The 1,571-nt window shown below is 23.0% G+C and overlaps 1 protein-coding gene across 2 annotated transcripts in view; it reads left to right on the forward strand.

Moving 5' to 3' along the window:
- LOC111621406 (limb region 1 protein homolog) overlaps window positions 1–1,571 on the forward strand; it is a 42,990-nt gene that overhangs the window by 526 nt on the left and 40,893 nt on the right. For both annotated transcript variants that reach the window (XM_023363523.1, XM_023363524.1), the window contains exon 2: window positions 59–254. In XM_023363523.1, the coding sequence (XP_023219291.1) occupies window positions 195–254 (60 nt within the window). In that variant the 5' untranslated portion in view covers window positions 59–194. The remainder of the gene's footprint in view (window positions 1–58; window positions 255–1,571) is intronic.

Here is a 1,571-nt window from a genome sequence, read left to right on the forward strand (position 1 = left end):
CAACTGTAATGATATCATTATATTTGTTAAATTTAATTTTTTTTTTTTCTTCGTATAGATATTTTTGACAGGAGGGGGCGTATTTCAGTTAGAATACAAGATGGCGTCTATCGTTTGTTTATAAAACTGTAGTTCTAAAGGAACGTAAAATGATGAACTTGCAAAAATCAATTCGATTAGTGAGAAGGTAAAGAATGGAAGACGAAGCTGAATTAAGGGAAAAAATATTTCATAATCTAATTAGAGAATATGTGGTAAGTTTTAATATATAATGCAAAATATCTTTGACATTTTTAAAATTTATATATATTAAAGTTTAAGATTGATAATTGTAATTTATATTTTAATCAATTACCTGAAATTTTACAGGAAGAAATAGGCTTTCAGGAAGTGTTTGTTGTATTAGTCATATAATAAATGAAAATATATCCTACATTGTAAATCAATGCTTAATAATTAATTAACAATAAGAGTATTGTTATTTAATTATTTATGAATACTTTTCTAATAAAATGTCTTCAAAGTTTTTAATTAAAACAATTTCATTACATGTAATGAACAACATTAAATTGCAGCTTCATAATAATTAAGTATAGGCTAACATTATATAACACAATTAAAGAATACAACATAATTGTCAAGAAATAAATTAATGAAATACATTGCATAATGTACAGGTTGACAAAAAAGGTTTTTCGAAGTTGTGGTAGTAAAAAGAAATTTTTTTTTTTTGGTAATCGATAGTTTCGGTGCCGGATGATTTAATCGTAGCCATTTCGCATAAAATACTAATGAAATTAGAATGTTTCTTGGTTTAAATAGTTTGTTAGACACGATGTATTTTTAGAAAGGAAAAACCAAGGTTGGATTACCTTCAAAGTAATTAACATAATTTATTTTTTGTTTTAAACTAAAATTAAAGTTTATTTAATTTTAACTGATTAATTTTCTTCCTTTTCTCAATAAATAAATAATTCTCCATTAACCGAATGAACTTGCAACAGATTTCGTACGAACTGGATATTTGCCAAATTCGTTTTCATTGAGGAAGAATGTCAAGGGAGGAAAACTTAGTGAAATAAATTCTTATAAGGAAAGTATAAAATATTTAGAAAGTATATAAGAAGAAATAATTAGCTAGTTAGAACTGAATTGATTTAACGCCAATGTTTAATGCTGAAGTAATTAAAAGGTAAGAAGAAATAACTGAGTTACTAATTTCTCTATTGTTTTTATTTTGAAAGATTTCCAATGTTTTCTATTTTTTCCGCTTGTATAATTCTAGAGTTTACATGTTCTGTGATTTGATTTGATAATATAACAAGTGTAATAAAATAAAACATTTCATATGTCTCGTTTTATTAATACTTGTAAAAAAATTTTAATTTAAGAAATATTATTTAAATGTAATTACTATTTGATAAAAACTCACAAAACTTTACAAATATTTAAAATATATATATATATTTAGAACAGAATCACGTATAAAATATTAGATCTTACGAAAACATCGTACACGTTAATTATCTTTTTTAAAATGTTAAAATTATTAAAATATTTTTATAGATTAA

This window comes from Centruroides sculpturatus, unplaced genomic scaffold (assembly GCF_000671375.1).
Source record: "Centruroides sculpturatus isolate CEXI.00-Female unplaced genomic scaffold, Cexi_2.0 scaffold329, whole genome shotgun sequence".
Taxonomy (NCBI): Eukaryota; Metazoa; Arthropoda; class Arachnida; order Scorpiones; family Buthidae; genus Centruroides; species Centruroides sculpturatus.